The sequence below is a fragment of the Euleptes europaea genome, chromosome 18, assembly GCF_029931775.1.
Source record: "Euleptes europaea isolate rEulEur1 chromosome 18, rEulEur1.hap1, whole genome shotgun sequence".
Taxonomy (NCBI): Eukaryota; Metazoa; Chordata; class Lepidosauria; order Squamata; family Sphaerodactylidae; genus Euleptes; species Euleptes europaea.
Window position 1 is genome coordinate 32,834,204 of NC_079329.1, and position 17,275 is coordinate 32,851,478.

General features: G+C 48.4%; 1 protein-coding gene across 1 annotated transcript in view; it reads left to right on the forward strand.

The window, feature by feature from the left end:
• Positions 1 to 17,275, forward strand: part of ITGB3 (integrin subunit beta 3) — a 62,450-nt gene that overhangs the window by 36,720 nt on the left and 8,455 nt on the right. The window contains exons 9-13 of the mRNA XM_056863044.1: positions 6 to 140; positions 2,259 to 2,688; positions 11,330 to 11,558; positions 12,775 to 12,875; positions 16,793 to 16,912. Coding sequence (XP_056719022.1) covers positions 6 to 140; positions 2,259 to 2,688; positions 11,330 to 11,558; positions 12,775 to 12,875; positions 16,793 to 16,912 — 1,015 coding nt within the window. The remainder of the gene's footprint in view (positions 1 to 5; positions 141 to 2,258; positions 2,689 to 11,329; positions 11,559 to 12,774; positions 12,876 to 16,792; positions 16,913 to 17,275) is intronic.

Genomic DNA, 17,275 nt, shown 5'->3' on the forward strand with positions numbered 1-17,275 from the left:
TCTAGAAAATCCGTTCCAAGGTGGAGCTTGAGGTGCGCAACTTGCCGGAGGAATTGTCCCTCTCCTTTAACGCCACCTGCCTAGATGGTGAAGTGATCCCCGGAGTGAAGTCTTGCGTTGGTCTTAAGATCGGAGACACGGTGAGTTATGTGAGAAGTGGCAGCTCTAAGGCTGTAGTAGTTGTAGAGGATTTGGGGTAAGGTAGCCATTTCCCCCCTGTCTCTTTCCAAGGGAATATGAGGTCTTTTATGCATGGCTGTTTCATTCGCAGTCAGGCCTCCTACAACTTCGGGTCTTTGTGTCGATTATGCATTCTGTTTCCGACCCTCAGAGGTCACCTCGCTCTCCTCCGGCATTTCCCTGCGTCTTACCCGCATTTTCAAATTTAAGGTTAAACAGGTCTTTGAAAATGCGGGCAAAATGCAGGGAACTTGAGGGGGGACCTGTCCTACCCAAAATGTTTACATTTAGATCATGAATAATTCATGCATTACGGAGCACACAGGTAGGGTTAGGGATCCCCAGCCCGTGTAACGGTCAAGCATGAGTTCTGGGTTCTCCCCAGTGTCGGCTGATGGGACACAAAGGTAGAAGAACCCGGCCAAGGAGGGCACTCACATAAACAATCAATTGAAAGATCCTCTAATACGTTCTGACAACTGCGCATCACAGGATGGATTATAGTAATTCCAGTTGCTGATCTATGGTAACCCTGTTTCTGCAGGGACATACTTTACATATACCCCACAGTTTTCCAGCCTGCCAAATACTTCCCAGCCCTGCAGTTTATTTTTTCCCCTAGCCAAACTTGTTTCCAGTCTTGGAGCCCAGCTGGGGGGAAATAAACAAGTCACGTCATCTTGAGGGAAGGAAAAATGCAACAGGCAAGCAAGGATTGTAACCCGCCCCCCCAGTCATTTCTCCCCTAAAACTGTTCCCATACATTGAGACCATGAGGCAAGCATACAGTTGGAAACCCTACCCTTTTATGCAGGGACGTTCCCCCAGGGTCACCCCCCATTGATTGCTTTGGGGCTTCCTTTTGATTATGCATGCCTTTCTGACCACAGCGTAAAACAACACAGGCAGACCGCCATCCAATAATTAACAATATCGGAATGAACGATCTAATTGTTGAAATAATAATGAATACTACAGTGAACACTGAAAAGGCCAAATAAAGATTCACAAGATCAAAACATTGTGTTTCAAAACACACGTAAATACATACAATCCATTCCATTCCATTTATTTACTAGCTCCTTTGACCAAAGGTCTTGAGCTTAACCATAACAATAATACATAATACAGCACCAAATAATCAATTTACAACACCCAACATATACTTAAGGTTAAAACACAGTAGAAAACAATTACTAAACATAGCATCACCAATACCATAACAATAATACATACAATCCAATCACAACCAATATATCACAAAAACATGAAAAAACTCCACTGGGTGCTTTCAGCAACATCACTTTCATTTTGGAACAACATTCCTCTTCCTGTTTTTGTTTGCTGGATGGCGGCCTGCCTGTGTTGTTTTACATTGTATTCTCCTTCTAACACGGGATTACCGCACTCAGCCTTCTAGGGCATTTTTTAAAGTCGGAAAACGTTATACAATAAATCATTTCTCATGGTTCCCTACCGCACTCTTCTCCTCCAGCACGGTATTCATGGACATCACTACAACGGAGAATACCTATACATCGCTTTTAAAGGGTTTTTGGATGCGATGGCTAAGAAATGGTTGGAAAATGTCTTCACAGCTAAAGGGGCCTAACAAAGTGCGAACAGTATTTTTTATAACATTTTCAAACTTTTAATACATTGCTGGGAATACTTGGTGCGGTAAGCCCCATAGTGGTGCTGATTTTGTATGCCTTTTCTGACCGTCAGAGGTTGCCTCGCGCTCCCTGCATGTTTTGTCCGTGTTTTCCTGTTGCTGTTTTAGCCAGAATCTGGAAAATGCGGGCAAAACACTCGGGGAGAGCAAGGCGACCTCTGACGGGCAGAAAAGACATGCATAATCAAAAGGAAGTCCCGAAGCAGTTGGCAGGGGTGACCGCAGGGAAACATCCCTGCATAAACTGCCCCTGTGTCCACCTTGTAATTTTTGGGTTCCACCCATAGGAAGAGGAGTTGGCAGGATGTTTGTTGTGCGTCTATAGATGGTTTGTAAGTACTGTATTAGAAAATGTTTGGGGTGCTTCCTTGTCATGGGGATAAGAATGTGTCCCCCTTCCCAGGTAAGCTTCAGCATCGAGGCCAAGGTGCGCGGTTGCCCCCAGGAGCGGCAGAAGTCTTTCACCATCAAGCCGGTGGGCTTCAGGGACAGCCTGACAGTGGTCGTAAACTTCGACTGTGACTGCGGGTGCCAGCGCAACGCCCAGCCCGACAGCCCCTTCTGCTCCTTTGGCAACGGCACCTTTGAGTGCGGCATGTGCCGGTGTAACCCTGGCCGGCTCGGCTCTCACTGCGAGTGCTCGGAGGAAGAGTACAGCCCCAGCCAGAAGGACAACTGCAGCCCCCAGGAGGGGCAGCCGCTCTGCAACCAGCGGGGCGAATGCATCTGTGGCCAGTGCGTGTGTTACAGCAGTGACTTCGGCAAAGTCTCTGGCAAGTACTGCGAATGTGACGACTTCTCCTGCGTCCGCTTCAAGGGGGAGCTGTGCTCTGGTGAGTATACAATACTGAAAGGGGAGTGGTACCTGGAACACACACGTATACACAAAAAGTACCACTGATGCACCAGACCAGCGAAAAAGAGGCTCGTGCACAAAACAGCACGGCCTGCCTTTATAAATAAAACTACTCTGCTTGGCAACAGGAGCAAAATCAAAAAGTCAAGATTTTCCTGTACAGCAGCATCAGACGTCTGATGAAGCTGATGCAATTAGCGAAACAAGGATAAGATTCGCGAAACCTTGTAAGCCTGCATAGATTGTTGCAACTTGTATAATTTGTTTTGTTGCATAACTGGAATCTTTTGTTGGAAATAACGTTTTTGAAACCACATAAACGTGTATATCCAGTGCATCAGTGGTACTTTTTGTATATATGTGTGCTCCGATGAGTGGCATCTGTCCACGGGCATGGAAGGGGATTCCAAGAGGGGGGAGGCAGCGGGAAAGAAGAATCATTGCTTATGAAGCATATAGCTTCCCACTCCCATTTGTTTGGTCGTGTTTCAGGAGGGAAAAACCCCTATTTGATCAGAGAGGTAAGTGTGCAAAAGAAGCACGTGTGCACACTATGAGAAGTAAGGTTGCCAACTTTGGGGTGGGAAATTCCTGGAGATTTTGGAGTTGAGCCTGTGGAGGGCAGGATTGGGGGAGGGCAGGGACCCGAGTGGGTTATAATGCCATAGAGTCCCCCTACAAAGCCGCCGTTTTCTCCAAGGGGACTGATCTCTGTAGCCTGGAGATCCACTGCAGTTCTGGGAAACAAAGTTGCCAACCTACAGATGGTGACCATAGATTTCCTGAGATTACAACTGATCTCCAGGCAACAGAGATCAGTTCACCTGGAGAAAATGGCCACTTTGGAAGGCAGACTGTATGGCATTATACCCCACTGAAGTCCGTCCCCTTCCAAAATCCTGCCCTCCTCAGGCTCCACCCCCAAAATCTCCAGGTATTTCCCAACCCAGTGCTGGCTAGGGTTGCCAGTGCTGGGTTGGGAAATACCTGGAGATTTTGGGGGTGGAGTCTGAGGAGGGCAGGATTTGGGAAGGGGACAGACTTCAATGGGGTATAATGTGTCCCCCTTCCCTGAGGTAGGCAACCCTAGGAGAAGCAATTCTTCTCTCTCTCTCCCTCTCCCTCTCTCCCTCTCTCAACCTGCTCAAAACCTACAGTGTATATCCAGTCACATTTTATAGTAACAGAAGGGAAACAGGAATTGATAGTCTAAGGGCCACCTCTTGAATATATTTAACACAAAACTGCAGAAATACAGCACATTATTAAGAGTCATAATTAGTACAGCAATGTTATCAGCACGGGCCAGTCACCCTATTTTTTTTAAGCAAAAGTCTGGGGCCTTTGGCACTGGGCCCATGGAACTGTTTACAGTTCGAGTTACTCGGTTCATTGGCCAAAAATATAAATGCTCCTGAGAACATAAGGGCAGCCTTGCCGAAGCAGACAAATGGTCCGTCTAGTCCTGCATCCTGTTTAGTACAATGGCCAGCCAATTGCCCAAGGAAGCCTAGCATGAAGGCCAAACCTGAATTCAGAGGTTTACCGGCTCTGATCATGGAGATTCCATGTGGTCACCAAGGCTAATAGCAACTGATGGACTTTTAAAGCCATCTATTGACCAGCATGGTGTAGTGGTTAAAAGCAGCAGACTCTAATCTGGTGAACCGGGTTGGTTTCCCCACTCCTCCACATGAAGCCAGCTGGGTGACCTTGGGCTAGTCACACTCTTTCAGCCCCACCTACTTCACAGGGTGTCTGTTGTAAGGAGGGGAAGGTGATTGTAAGTGGGTTTGATTCTCCTTTAAGTGGGAGAGAAAGTCGGCATATAAAAACCAACTCCTCCTCCTCTTCTTCTTTTTCTTTTCTTCTCCTTCTTCATACTGTTCCCAAACGTGGCACCTGCCAGCCTCCAGGTGGGGTCTGGAGATCTCCTAGAATTAAAATTCCCCTAGATAAATGGCTGCTTATACTCTACTGTGGTCCCTCCCCTTCTCAAACTGCACTTTCCCCTGACTCTGCTCCCCAGATCTCCAGAACTTTCTCCAGCCACCCCCTGGAGGTTGGCAACCCTATGAGTGTCAGAAAAGGGGTTCATGATTAGAGACATGGATTTAAACTCTGTGAAGAAGAGTTTGTGCATGTTGAAAGCTTGCTATTGACATGAAAGGGTGGCCACCAGTTGAGTAGAGCTTCCAGCCATCGGATTGGACGTTCTGATATTTTAATCTCAACCGGAGATTGATTTAGCCAAAGCACAAGAGGAAAAGAATGGCTTGTGTTTGGTTTCTTTTGAGGTTCCAGAATCCCAAATGGGAGGGAGAATGACTCAGGGATTGATAAAGAGAACAATCTCTGTTGTGTTGTTGGCTGTGGGGGTTGGCCTTGTCCCTCGTACGGAACTGGAGCATTCTGGCCTTTGTGTGCTGTGATCCACAACAACTATTGTGCAGTGTTCAGAATGTTTACCGCACAGCTGTAAAACAAGCAGACCATTGGTTGCGTCACTCAGGGATTGTGATCTCTTTAGAAAAGCATTGAACTTGATTACTTTTTCCATTCCGTTCAGTGGACGAATGAAAGACGGAGAGGTCCTAGGCAGAGTTACACCTTTCTCAGTCCACTTAAGTCAAGGTTGTAACTCTGCTTAAGACAGCACTGCCAATCTCTGCCAAATGTCCCTTAATGAACCACTGAGAGCCAGCGTGGTGTAGTGGTTAAGAACGGTGGTTTGGAGCGGTGGAGTCTGATCTGGAGAAACGGGTTTGATTCCCCACTCCTCCGCATGAGCGGCGGAGGCTAATCTGGTGAGCTGGATTTGTTTCCCCACTCCTCCACACGAAGCCAGCTGGGTGACCTTGGGCAAGTCACTGTCTCTCAGCCCCACGTACCTCCCAGGGTGTCTGTTTTGGGGAGGGGAAGGGAAGGTGATTGTAAGCCAGTTTGATTCTCCCTTAAGTGGCAGAAAAAGTCAGCACATAAATATTAACTCTTCTTCTTCTGAATACTGTGACCAGGCTGCTGTGCTATGGTGGAGCAATAGCCCCCCTCCCCCTTTCCCTTCTTGTAAATATATTTTTTATTAAATGTTATAGGGTACAGAAATAAAAAAAGGGAAGCAGGGGACAAGGGGAGGATTAAGTTTCTGTGTCCAAGTTTTGCAATACACTAAAGACATATTTCAAAAATCACTTTAGCTTAAAGTACACCCTATGGTTTCTATACAGTAAAACGTATATTTCATTATTATAAACATTTCATGAACACATATTAATAACTTCTCTGACAATAATATGAATATCCTCTATTAAAGGCTAATGCTAAATATATCAACTGCATATTTTATATATCAGGTTAATATACTAAATTCAATTAGCTAGATTCGTTGAAGAGGCCTATTTGTCATATACTGGTTGCCATTTGCACCTGAACTCATCTAATAGTTGTCTTTTTATCAAACAGGTTAGTTTTGACATTGAGGCGAAATCAAATAGTTTGTAAATCCACTCGTTCATTGATGGGATCTTGGAGTTTTTCCAATATGAAGTGTACAAAATTCTGGCCGCAGCGGTTGCATATTGAAAGAGTTCTCTTTGGATTAGGCTCACTTGTGGGGGAATAATCCCCAATAACATGAATTTAGGATTTAGTTCGCAGTGCACTTGCAGAATGTCTTGAATTGTTTTATGTATGGACCTCCAGAATTGTTGGCTGTTTTTACAAGTCCATCATTGATAAAAGAAGGATCCCCCTTTCCCTTCTTATACAGCCCGGCACGTTGCCATCTAGCTGAACCCTAAAATCCCTGGCAGGATCCAATCAAACATTGCAAAATCCGGAACTGGAAATTCAAATTCCGAAGAAGATTGTCCCTTGTTTGTAATTGTCCCTACTCCTGGGCTTTTACCACAGCCTGGCACCTCAAAGGAGAAGGGGCCGTGGCTCAGTGGCAGCATCTGCTCAGCATGCTGAAAAAGCCTCAGGCAGTAGGTGATGTAAAATACCTATGCCTGAGGCCCTGGAGAGCAACTGCCAGTCTGAGTAGACAGTGAAAGATCTGTCAGAGACCCTGGAGAACCACTGCTAGTTGGAGTAGATGATAACAAAATTGATGGACAGATGGTCTGATTCAGTGCAAGGCAGTTTCATGAGTTCATGGGACTGAAATGGAAATCTATGGAAAATACCCATGAGTCCATCTCAAGAAGGCTAAAGCAGAGGCAGACTGGCCCTTTCAGCTTCCAGAAAAGTTCCTGGGGAGGGGGGCCGTTGCTGCTTTAGAAGGCCCCTGGCAGCTGGGAGCAATCTGAGCCAGGTGGCAACCTGCATACCTAGGAATTTTGTTTGGAGAGGGGCCGTGGCTCAGTGGTAGAGCATCTGCTTGGCATGCAGAAGGTCCCAGGTTTGGTCCCTGGCATCTCCAGTTAAAGGGTCTAGGCAAGTAGGTGATGTGAATGACCTCAGCCTGAGACCCTGGACAGCTGCTGCCAGTCTGAGTAGACAATAGTGACTTTGATGGACCAAGGATCTGGTTCAGTATAAGGCAGTTTTATGTGTTCATGTGTTCAAAAATCGGAGGCCAGCCTCCAAGCGGGACTTGCGGATCCCTTGGAATCAGAGCTCATCTCCGGACTACAGAGCTCCTTTCCTCTGGAGAAAATGGCTGCTTTGGAGAGTGGACCCTATGACATTACACCCCGCTGAGGTTCCTGTCCTCCCCAGGCTCCAGTCCCAAATCTCCAGGAGTTTACCAACCAAGAGCTGGCAGCCTTACCCCCTATCCCTAGGGTTGCCAGGTCCCCTCTCTCCACCAGCGGGAGGATTTGGGGGTGGGGTGGCAATTGCACTTGTGCGTGGCCACACACAACAAGATTACATCACGTTTGGGTTTACCACGGAAGCGCCTTGTCGCAATAGGAGGTTTTAGCACTCAACCACTCCCCCAAATGCTAGCGTTGCTAAAGCATCCCGTTTAGGGTTGCCAGGTCCTTCTTCGCCACCAGCGGTTTTGGGGGGCAGAACCTGAGGAGGGCGGGGCTTGGGGAGGGGAGGGACTTCAATGCCATAGAGTCCAATTGCCAAAGCGATCATTTTTTCCAGGTGAACTGATTTCTATTGGTTGGAGTTAGGGTTGCTAAGTGCCAGGTGGTGGTGGGCAAACCCCGGCTGAGGGTCGGCGGGCAATCTGTTCAGGCAGGGACAGGTCACTTCCAGTTCACACCAGAAGTGCTGCATTGCAAAGGGCAGGTTTCCACTCAAACTCCCAGTTTGAGTGATAAAGGCCTGTTGCGATGCGGCACTTCCGGGTGTAAAACGCATCACAAGGGGCTATTTGAGTGGAAAGTGCTGAAGCACCTCTGGAAGCGCGCGACACCCCACCACCACCACCACCTCCACTCCAAAAACCTCCAGCCGAAGAAGAAGAGGGACCTGGTAAGCCTAGTTGGAGATCAGTTGTAATAGCAGGAGATCGCCAGCTACTACCTGGTGGTTGGCAACCCTAGTCCCATTGCTGGTGTTTTGGGGGTTGAGCGCTAAAATGTCCCATTGTGACGTACGCTTCTGGGGGTAAACCCGAAAGTGATGTTATTGAGTCATGCATGGCCGTGCATGTGTGCGATCGCCACTCCAAGGAGCGCAGTGGATTGGTGGGCAATCCCAGCAACCTGGCAACCCTACCAGTGGCCAGGGGGACCTCTCAACCCTGTAGTCAAAATGATTTTCCTGGAGTAGAAAAAAAAAATAGAAAAGTCGACACCCACTAAATTTCCAGGGGGGGGGGTGGCAGGTTGCTCTGCAAGCAGAGTTGCCAACCTCCAGGTATACTATCAGTGGTGGATAGTACCCTCCTCAGGCTCTGCTCCCAAAACCTCCTCAAGTTCTGCTCCCAAAACCTCCCATCAATGGCGAAGAGGGGCAGAGCAGAGCAACCCCAGGGGGACTCGTAGGGTTTCCAACCTCCAGGTATTAATAGTAAGGCATGTGCTGTTGTTGAGCTGAGGTTTACTCAACCTCCAGGTATTAGCTGGAAATGTCCTGCTATTACAGCTGATCTCCAGCCTATAGAGATCAGTTCATCTGGAGAAAATGGACACTTTGGCAATTGGACTCTATGGCATTGAAGTCTTTCCCTAAACACCATCCTCCTCAGGCTCCGTCCCAAAAATCTCCCGGTATTTCCCAACCCGGAGCTGGCAACCCCATGTGCAAAAAAAGTAGGGCCAGGGGAGAGTTTTGCAAACCTGATCTCATACGTGGATTTTGGTGTGCAAATCTGAACTGCAGGGGGGTGGCTGTTCCAGATCTATTTCTGTGTTGCCTGTTCTTCTTTCTCCTCCTCCCCCCCGCCAGCCCCCATCAACTAATTTGTTGTCTCCTGGTTCATTCCATTGCAGTAATTATTTCTGATGGGTTTGACAAACCACGGCCTGTTCTCCAGCATGTACTTTCTCCCCGGCATCAGCAGCGATTTCGCTCTCCAGCAGCTGCTCCTTCGCCTCCGCCTCCTCTCTCTGCAATTTGCTGGAGTTTCTCATTAACCAGCCTTGCAATTTAGTCTTCCCCTGCAGAGGGGACTGTCGCTGCCCTCTGCCCAGGACTTGCGTGGGCAGAAGCGGAGGCAGGCACCTCGGACGCAATGGGCATGTGCCGTGCTTGGGGCCTCTGACCTTTCCCTCCGACTGCACCACGTATGTTCCCATAGTAATGGCTCAACTGCTTCAATCGTTTACTAGCTGAACTAGCTGATGAGGGATTTAAATGCAGAGACGGACCCTGGCATATGGCGGCACAGAGGGGAAACGTTTAGAGGGCACCCTTCTGTATCTTGCCCTTCCCAGTTTAAAGACAAGGTCTGCACACTGGCTGTCCTGTTTTATTCGCACAGCATTAGGGTTGCCAATTGGCTAGCCAACCTCCAGATGGTGGATAAAGATAATGGTATCAAGCTCAAAATGGTATGCAAAAGTGATGTATTATTTACAAGTGCAGATGTTATACAGAAATACAAAGAATATGTAGCATAAGGCTACTCAAAGAAGGCAAATAATTTTCAAAGGTAAGTACAATGACTTGTAAAATACTTTCAAAGGTAAGTACAATGACTTAATTTTTTTCTCTTTGCAGAACGAAATAATGGAGCAGAGCATTATTTCGTTCTGTAAAGAGAAAAAATTAAGTCATTGTACTTACCTTTGAAAGTATTTTACAAGTCATTGTACTTACCTTTGAAAATTATTTGCCTTCTTTGAGTAGCTTGATGCTACATATTCTTTGTATTTCTGTATAACATCTGCACTTGTAAATAATATATCACTTTTGCATACCATTTTGAGCTTGATACCATTATCTTTATCCAGCTTGTCTAAAGGTATCTGTGCTTGATTTTTGCTTAACCTCCAGGTGGTGGCTGGAGATCTCCTGCTATTACAACTGATCTCCAGGTGACAGACATCATTTCCCCTGGAGAAAATGGGAGCTTTGGCAATTGGACACTATGGCATTGAAGTCCCTCCCCAAACCCAGGTGGTAGCTGATTAGGGATGCCAGGTCCCTCTTCACCACCAGCAGGAGGTTTTTGGGGTGGAGCCTAAGGAGGGCGGGGTTTGGGGAGGGGAGGGACTTCAATGCCATAGAGTCTAATTGCCAAAGTGGCCGTTTTCTCTAGGTGAACTGATCGTTATCAGCTGGAGGTCAGTTATAATAGCAGGAGATCTCCTACTGAGGTTGGCAAGCCTAGTTTAACTCCATAACTCTATGGTACGTCTTACACTTTTTTCTTTATTGCATTGTTTTTCTACTTTCATAATGCTCCTTGAGTCTTCAGCAAGAAAGGTGGACTATAAGTGAATGGAATAAGTAACAAAATAAAGGGATGCATATTGTGACAAGTTGTGGTTTGTGGCCACATTAGCTCTTATGTGGTCTGCTTTGCATGGGTTTGGAGGTCTCTGCCATGTGCTCACTGACTTTCCTTCCGACTAGAAGCTCTCAGTGTTTCCCACATGTAAAATGGGTAAATTGTGTTTCAGGATGCCTTATAAATAGTCTTTAGGGCTTGCTTTGTAGATAAATGCTGCACTTTTTTTTCCTGCAGCTTTGCAAAATTGCAACGTACACTCAGACTGATTATGATCCCTGTATTGCAAATGAAGGTCTGAAGATTTTTTTTTTTTTTTAAAAAAGGCTTTCCTGAGGCCGATTGGTCCACATGTAGTATTCGGTTTCTGTGGGTTTTATCTGTTATTAATTTTACTGCTAAAATTGTTAACTTTGGCCTTTTATGCATGGCTGTTTCCCTTGCAGTCACCCCTCTGTCAACTTCTGTCAGAGGTCGCCTCGTTCTCCCCCTGCGTTTCCCCACTCTTTGCCCGCATTTTCAAATACGAGATAAAACAGGTCCCTCAAAATGCGGGCAAAACACGGGGAAATGCAGGGGGGAAGTGAAGCGACCTCTGACGGTCAGAAACAGACCCAAAGTCATCAGAAGGGTGACCACAAGAGAAACAGGCATGCATAAAAGGCCCTTTTAAAAAGCCTTTTGAGAGTGTTTCTTTTTAATTAAGCCTCTAGTTAAATTTGAGCTCTTAACTCCCGTTCATCCTGCGGTTTGCTTGCAGGTCACGGGAAATGCGTTTGCGGGGACTGCGCATGCGACCCGGACTGGACCGGAACCTACTGCAATTGCACCACCCGGACCGACACCTGCATGTCCAGCAATGGGCTGGTGTGCAGCGGGCAAGGGCGGGGCTACTGCGCCTGCGGAAAATGCATCTGCACCCAGCCCGGTTCGTACGGAGACACCTGTGAGAAGTGTCCGACCTGCCCTGACGCCTGCACCATCAAGAAGTAAGTAAGGGTTGGGCCACTTCCAAACCCATCGCTTGCCTTGACAGTGAGTAGGACTGCCAGGTAGGGTTACCATCTTACAGGAGGGCTAGAGATCTCCCGGAATTACAGCAGCTCTCCAGACCTCAAACATCAGTTCCCCTGGAGAAAACGGATGCTTTGGAGGGTGGACTCCACTGAGGTCCCTCAGCTCACCAAACCCTGCCCTCCCCAGGCTCCACTCCCAAATCTCCAGGAATTTCCCAACCTGGAGTTGGCAACCCTACTGCCAGGTCTTGAGGGTTTGAGCATCTGTGTCCCTCTCCCTCTTTTTAGGGTGGGGCTCAGAGGATGCGGCCCCAGGCCACGACTGCTGTGCGCTGGGCACCCTGAGTCCCCAAGGTGCCCACAGGGGGCTTCTCTCACCATCGGCCCTGCTGGATAAGTGCTGAGCACTTTGCTTGTTCCTCCACTGGTGGCAGGCAACTGTCATGCCCTCTGGCAAGGGGTTTCCTGCGCGGTCCCTAATATCACAGTTCTTCCCGCCTTGGGTAAGCTGTCTTGTAGCCAGGGTTTCAGGTAGGGTTGCTAGGTTCGGTAAAACCGCAGAGTTAGTAATGCCTCCCTCCCTTCCTCCCATCTTCTGACTTTGCCTGATCTCTAAGACCACAGTTTATGCTGCCTCCAGATTGCTTTCTTGACTCACGGGTAGCGTTGCCAACCTCCTGCTATTACAACTGATCTCCAGCCGATAGATACCAGTTCACCTGGAGAAAATGGCCGCCTTAGCAATTGGACTCTATGGCATTGAAGTCCCTCCCCTCTCCAAACCCTGCCCTCCTCAGGCCCTGCCCCAAAAATCTCCAGATATTTCCCAACCCAGAACTGGCAACCCTACTCATGGAGTAGGAGCCCAGCAGCTAAAATGGGGCACATGACCAATCTGGGGCAGAGTTTTGCAGTATTGGGGCAGACCCTAGTGGTGTCTGGTAGGCACAGGAGCCTGGCATGGCTGGGGAAGAGCCTGGCTCCATTCGGAGACTCAAGGGAGAGCTCTGAAGGATGGGGTGATTGTGCTGGTGCATAGCTTTTTTAGCATTCGCTACAGAAAAGTGTGGGACAAGCGACCTTCGAGCCCCAGGTAAAACTCCCATGCATAAACGACCGCTGCTGGCCCGGGATGGGTACAGCCACTGCTTCCCGGCTCTCACACCACCTGCTTCTTCCTCTTATGCAGGGAGTGTGTGGAGTGCAGGAAGTTTGAGCGGGGGACCCTGATGGAGCAAGATACCTGCAGTCGAAACTGCCGGGATGAAATCGAGTCGGTGCAAGAGCTTGGTGAGCCATCTGCCACTTTTTGTTTATATCCCACCCTTCCTCCCAGAAGCTCAGAGGGGCAGCATGCTTGGTTCTTCTCTCCTCCGTGTTGTCCGGCGTGGTGTAGTGGTTAAGAGCGATGGTTTGGAGCGATGGACTCTGATCTGGAGAACCGGGTTGGATTCCCCACTCCTCCACATGAGCGGCGGAGGCTAATCTGGTGAACTAGATTTGTGTCCCCGCTCCTACACACGAAGCCAGCTGGGTGACCTTGGGCTAGTCACACACTCTCAGCCCCACCCACCTCACAGGGTGTCTGTTGTGGGGAGGGGAAGAGAAGGTGATTGTAAGCTGGTTTGAGTCTCCCTTAAGTGGTAGAAAAGTCAGCATGTAAAAACCAACTCTTCTTTCTTTTTCTTCTTCAAACTGGCAAGGTAGGCTAGTCAGAGAGGCAGTAAACGGCCCGAGGTCACCCAGTGCACTTCCTGACTGGGCAGGGATTTGAACCTGGGTCTCCGTAGTCCCAGCTCAACTCTCTACCTGCTGTATCACCCTGGCAAGAAGCACAGGCCTCTCTGCAATGGGGTTGCCATTCATTTATTAAAATATGTACGCCCTATCTTTCCTTTTGGCTCAAGTTTGAATCCTTCCTCTGGTCTAAGGACTCTATGACATTGAAGTCCCTCCCCTCCCCAAACCCTGCCCTCCTCAAGCTCTGCCCCCAAAAATCTCCAGGTATTTCCCAACCCGGAGCTGGGAACCCTAGGTGACCCCCCTCCCCCTCTTCTGTCCCATCCCATCTTGGCAGAAGGATGTAGAAAAGGGCAGGGTCAGTTCAAGGTATTGGTCACCCCAAGCAAGGTGACTCGTTCCTTCCGGAGCCTGCGCCGCCAGTAGCTAGAGTTGCAGGTAGGTTTGCCAGCTCCAGGTTGGGAAATACCTGGAGATTTGGGGAAACTCTATGGTAAAACCACAGCTGCCTGAGAAGGGGGCAAGTGTGGGTGATAACATAATTGACCTCACAGCTGATGCTAAGAGTCCATTGGATGAAATAACAAATGAGTTGGGCCCGCAGCCAATTCTAACTTTAGGTGAATCAATATCCTTCACAGGAGAGAATCAGGAAAGGCCTGAAGAACCCTTACAGAATAAGAGAAAAAAAATTGGAACCTGAGCTTTTCTGTTGGAATAGGAGGAATGGCAGCGTCTTCTATGATACACACAACGCTCTTGGTCAACTAATAGAGGTTGACTGACATTTAAAAAGCCATAATTGGCCAGTCATTAAGGTACTATCATGGATCATTGCTGGTTGGTGGAAAAACAAGGTCACTGATCCTGAATTTATCAGCTATATCAGTGATTTTGATCTTATTTTGTAACAGGAAACTTGAGTAAAACCACAGAGTTAGCAATGCCTTCCTCCCTTCCTCCTGTCTTCTGACTCTCCCTGGTCTCTAAGATCAATGACGCAAGTCTTTTTCTGGACTCAGCTACCAGAGGTGTGGCTTCGGATTGAAGTCAAGCAAGCCTCACCCAGTGTTGGAGGCAGTGGATGCTTCTCTTGCCCGCTCTCTGCGGGTCCCGTTGGCCTGGACCTGCCTGATGGTGCTGCAAATGCAGGTGTCCACGGGTGCCTCCTGCTGTGCCCTGGCTTGATCTGAGCACAGCTGGCTTGGCTTCAGCTGGTGGTGACATGGGAGGAAGAGACAGGCGACCCTGCACCCCTTGTCTTTGCTGCTGGCCAAGTGAAACTCAGCTTGCCCCTGGGCCATTTCAAATGGCCCCAGTCTACAGTCTTTAATGCATGTCTTTTATGCATGGCTGTTTCACTCGCCGTCACCCCTCCGATGACTTCGGGTCTTTATTTGGATTATGCATGCCGCTTCCGATCGTCAGAGGTCGCCTCGCTCCCCCCCTGCGTTTTGCCAGTGTTTTCAAATTCGAGATAAAATGGGTCTCTGAAAACGCAGGCAAAATGTGGGCAAACACAGGGGGAGAGCGAGGCGAACTCTGACGGTCGGAAACGGCATTCATAATCCGAACGAAAACTTGAAGTCTTCGGAGGGGTGACGGCAAGTGAAACAGCCATGCACAAAAGACTTTCTGCGTTTTCCTGTTCTCACCCTGCTCCCCAAAGCTACTGTCCTTAAGGTCTGTGTGAGACTTTAGTCTCAGCCAAACTGATGACTGCTCCTTCTCCCGCAGAAAGTTGACTGTAAACATGCTGACGGATTTGTTCCATACGCTCTGAGCATTGCGTGCCACCACAGCAGCTTAGCTAATCAGTGTCAGAGGCTTCACTGCAACAAACTCAACACAATAACAGATTTAGGGAAATGCACAGGGGACAAATCTTATCACAGGCTGTTAGCTATGCTAGCTGAATGCAGCCTCCATATTTAGAGTTTGCATATCCACATGAAGCTGCCTTATACTGAGTCACACCCTTGGTCCATCAAAGTCAGTATTGTCTACTCAGACCGGCAGCAGCTCTCCAGGGTCTCAGGCAGAGGTCTTTCACAGCACCTACTTGCCAAGTCCCTTTAACTAGAGATCATAGAATCATAGAGTTGGAAGGGACCACCAGGGTCATCTAGTCCAACCCCCTGCACAATGCAGGAAATTCACAACTACCTTCCACACACACACCCAATCCCCAGAAGATGGCCAAGATGCCCTCTCTCTCATGAACTGCCTAAATTCATAGAATCAGCATTGCTGACAGACGGCCATCTAGCCTCTGCTTAAAAACCTCCAGGGAAGGAGAGATTACCACCTCCCGAGGAAGCCTGTTCCACTGAGGAACCACTCTAACTGTTACAAAGTTCTTCCTAATGTCTAGATGGAAACTCTTCTGATTTAATTTTAGCCTGTTGGTTCTGGTCCGACCTTCTGGGGCAACAGAAAACAACTCAGCACCATCCTCTAGATGCCAGGGACTGAACCTGCCAAGCAGATGCTCTGCTACTGAGCTATGGCTCTTCTTCTGGTCACTAGTGGTGTGGAGGGGGGAGGTAGTTGTGAATTTCCTGCATTGTGCAGGGGGTTGGACTTGATGGCCCTGGTGGTCCCTTCCAACTCTATGATTCTATGATTCCCTGGATGGAGACAAAGATTCTCATGAACAAGGTTCCCAATCCCAATCCACCATGACAGATGAGACAGAACAGAGCAAAAAAACACAACTCTTCCATTTTGAGAATATACAATCCAGTCTTCCTCTCTGAGGGGAGAGGATTTTCATGCCTAAACAGTATCTCTAGGTTCTGATTCGAGGTTCTGAGAGCCAGCATGGTGTCGTGGTTAAAGAGTCAGACTAGGATCTGGGAAACCCAGGTTCGAATCCCCACTCTGCCATGGAAACTTGCTGGGGGACCTTGGGCCAGTCACACACTCTCAGCCTCGACCCTGGCAAAGATTTGGATGGGAGACTTCCAAGGAATACTAGGGGCGTGATGCAGAGGCAGGCTATGGCAAACCACCTCTGAACATCACTTGCCTTGAAAATAGGGTTGCCAACCTCCAGGCAGTAGCAGGAGATCTCCTGCTTTTTCAACAGATCTCCAGCCAATAGAGATCAGTTCACCTGGAGAAAATGGGAGCTTTGGCAATTGGACTCTATGGCACTGAAGTCCCTCCCCTCCCCAAACCCCACCCTCCTCGGGCTCTGCCCCAAAAGCCTCCTGCTGGTGACAAAGAGGGACCTTGGCAACCCTACTTGAAAACCCCACGGGGTTGCTATAAGTTGATGGCACAAAAATTATACATCCCTTATGACCAGGAGACAAATGAGAGAGAACTGTTTCATCCTTCACATACCGTATCTCAGTTTGCCATGGACATCCAAGTGACCACTGCTGGGGACAGAGCGCTCGTCCGGAATGGGCCCTTAGTGTGACAAGCTGTTCTTATGTTCTCTCCCGCCCTCCTTGCAGGAGACCATGGAAAAGACGCTGTGAACTGTACGTACAAGGACGAGAACGACTGCGTGGTCCGCTTCCAGTACTATGAGGACTCCAGCGGCAAGTCCATCTTGTATGTCATCGATGAACCAGGTGAGGGCCGGATGGCTGGGCTGGGTGGCAAACCAAATATAATGCTAGGAGATCCAGGAACCCCAAAATAGACATCTGCTAAAAAATAAAACTGCAAATTTAGCTTTGCTGTTAGATTCAAATTAGGACTTTGGGGTAGGGGAGTGGAGGTTAATCCGTCCCCTGATGTGCTCCTTAGAATTCAACTTGCTTCCCTTGAGAATAAGCCCCAAACCTGAGATTTTAATATGTCACCCAAAAGCTAAGATTCTGACTTCACACCCTAAGGAATGACCCCCAAAACTGGAGTCTCAGGGTTTAGGCCTAAGGTTTGGCAATCTGGACTTGTGGGGGAGGGGGGTTATCGTAAGTAAATTTGGAGCA